Source organism: Saprolegnia diclina (genome assembly GCF_000281045.1).
Source record: "Saprolegnia diclina VS20 unplaced genomic scaffold supercont1.31, whole genome shotgun sequence".
Taxonomy (NCBI): Eukaryota; Oomycota; class Saprolegniomycetes; order Saprolegniales; family Saprolegniaceae; genus Saprolegnia; species Saprolegnia diclina.
Window position 1 is genome coordinate 461,321 of NW_008246098.1, and position 2,424 is coordinate 463,744.

A 2,424-nucleotide genomic window follows, 5' to 3' on the forward strand; every position below is an offset into this window, starting at 1 on the left:
GTGGTGAATGCAGGGAACGTCGACGAAGAACCCAAGATTTGTCGTTGCGGTGCATCTCTCGACGCGAATATGAGCGGTGGAGCGACCAGCCAATTTCCCCTTCTCGTACTGGCATTTCGGAGCGCAATCGGTCACTGGTGCCGCTTTTTCTGTCCCTCCAAGAATAGTCTCTGCGTTGTCAAATGGAATTGTTGAGCGTGCTAGCACAAAGTGCGTTGTGCTGATAACTTTAACGGTCCTATTGCACAATTGTCTGCAACCAGATCTAAGTAGGGCAGGGCTCGGTTGGTGCTTACCTCCACCGCATCATGGCCCTTACGCGCCGTACGGAATTTGCTTGCCGTTAATAGCGTCGCTAGATTCGCCATTGCAACGAGATCAAGCTTATAACAACAGGCGCATCGAAGGCCAGCTACGAGAAGTTAACCGTTGAGCGGAATGGGCCGTCGCGATGACTGTGGTGTCGAGGTAGCGCTTTGCCGTCGTCTAGCAGGTTTCGATGTCGCGGGGTAGTCTTTGGGCACGCCGAACACCAAAAGCAGCGTCTCAGCGCTCCTAAAGTGTAAGTCGCGGCGACTACGACGTCTCGCTAACGCGTGAGACTCCGGCGCTCGTCGTAGAGGCCTCTACTGTGTCGAGAGAAACTGGCTCATACAGCGCAAGGCCAGCGCCAATGCGAGCGGCGAGCTCTTGGCAGCCGCGAGCATCGAGAGGAGCGCGTCGAGTAGCGGCAGCTGGTGTGCCGACAACTACCTTGCGCGTGCCAAATCGGGCGTCGACAAAGCCGGGATGAAGGCCTTGGACTGGACCAACGAGAGCGACTTGGCTCGGGTCAATCTGCAGGTACGTCTTGAACTGCGTATTGCAGGCGCAGCCCGCGCCGACCGGCATCATGATCAAGCGGTCAACAGCAAGGCTGGGGCCATCACCAGGTCGCGCAGTCGACCACATCGCTTTCTAAAACTGAAATCGCCAAGAGTTGGCCCCTAGGTAGTGGACGCTGCGCAGAGCTCGGAATGCGAGGTCGCGTCGCCATCGGAGTCGTACAGCGGTCGCCAAGTGCGATTTAAGATGTATTGAGGCAAATGCCGCAAATAAGATTAAGATCATAGTGCCATTTCTAAAGCCATCACCTTCGACGCTGATCCCACTTGGGATGGAACCGCCCATAGTTGGCACCGTGATACTAGTAGAAGACGCTGTGGTGAGCAGAGCAGACCACGATACGCCATCGCAGCAGCCCCACAACGTGAGAATGCGTGACCAAAGGTAGATAACAGCTTTCGAACGCGTTAGAGAGAAAATTGCCACATTGGTGGAACGGAGTGCAAAAGGGTTCCCGCTGCTGCTTGGCCTATAAGTTTAGTATAGCTATCCATGCACACGACGTCTTCCAACGCAGTTCGCCGCAGTACTAGTACGCTTGTGCTTGGGCACGGGACAAGACGCGCGAGTTCGTCCGTAGCTTTGGTTTCGAATCCTGCCGGCTTTTCTGATTTGCGCAAAACAACATACGACTCTCAAGCATGCACGAGTTCGCAAAATGTAGCGTTTGCATCACGTTTACACTAAGCGAGAAGGACGGTCATCGCTACGTAGTGGATCTGGGTGACAGTGCCTCGAATCCCAGACACAACAGCCACTGAGCCAAAAAAGCTCGACACAAGCCGTTTGGTTGGGTATCTGCCGTCTTCGAATGGAATGCAACAGTGGTACGAGCCTGGATCTTAAGAGCCCTGCGTGACTTCTCCAAAACCAGTCGGCGGTCCACGCAAAACCAGCTGGCGCGACTTTGCCGTTCAAAGCATCAAAACGGCACATTGCACTTGGCGAGGTAACGCCACGTGTTGCTTCTGAATCTGGATCTGCTGTCTGATTCAGACCGACGTGTCGCGATCGAATGTACTTACTCACAGTGCGCCGCCGCTTTGGATTGCCGCTTTCCAAAGCTCATTTTCACATTGGCGCTTTGCCCCCCACCACAACTACGCAAAAGATGAAGTCGTCCATGATCGCCTCCCTTCTCATGCTCGGCCTCGCGCACGGTCTGCAGCTCTCGGCGCAAGAGAAGGACGACATCAAGGCCGAAATTGACGCGTGGAAGAAGAGCCGCGCCGGTCAGCTCGCGGCCAAGAACGGTCTCTTGCCGGAGCCGTCCAACTTGGAGTCGGGCGAGATCGACGACGGCAGCGAAGAAATCGAGCGCTTTGCCCACACCAAGCAGGTCGTCGCGGAGCTCAACAAGAAGCACCCGCACGCCAAGTTTTCGACCAACAACCAGTTTGCGCTCATGACCGAAGACGAGTTTGCGGCCTTTGTGAAGGGCTCGTTCAGCGCGTCCAAGCCCAAGCGCCAGCTCCGCGCCGACGACGTGCAGATGACGCTCTCGGAAGCGCAGCAGGAGGCCGCCGGCGTCGACTGGAC

At 56.0% G+C, this 2,424-nt stretch overlaps 2 protein-coding genes across 2 annotated transcripts; one reads left to right on the forward strand and one right to left on the reverse strand.

Annotated features, from left to right (window-relative positions):
* Nucleotides 1-626: 626 nt before the first annotated feature.
* Nucleotides 627-894, reverse strand: SDRG_09742 (hypothetical protein; the record flags this gene model as incomplete). The annotated part of the gene is made up of 2 exons (XM_008615692.1): nucleotides 627-749; nucleotides 805-894. 2 exons carry the CDS (start codon nucleotides 892-894, stop codon nucleotides 627-629), a joined length of 213 nt encoding a protein of 70 aa, XP_008613914.1.
* A 1,057-nt stretch (nucleotides 895-1,951) lies between these two features.
* SDRG_09743 (hypothetical protein) lies at nucleotides 1,952-2,381 on the forward strand (the record flags this gene model as incomplete). Its single annotated transcript, XM_008615693.1, has 2 exons — nucleotides 1,952-2,337; nucleotides 2,378-2,381. The coding sequence occupies exons 1-2, from the start codon at nucleotides 1,997-1,999 to the stop codon at nucleotides 2,379-2,381; spliced, it is 345 nt and encodes a 114-aa protein (XP_008613915.1). The 5' UTR covers nucleotides 1,952-1,996.
* Between the last annotated feature and the right edge of the window lie 43 nt (nucleotides 2,382-2,424).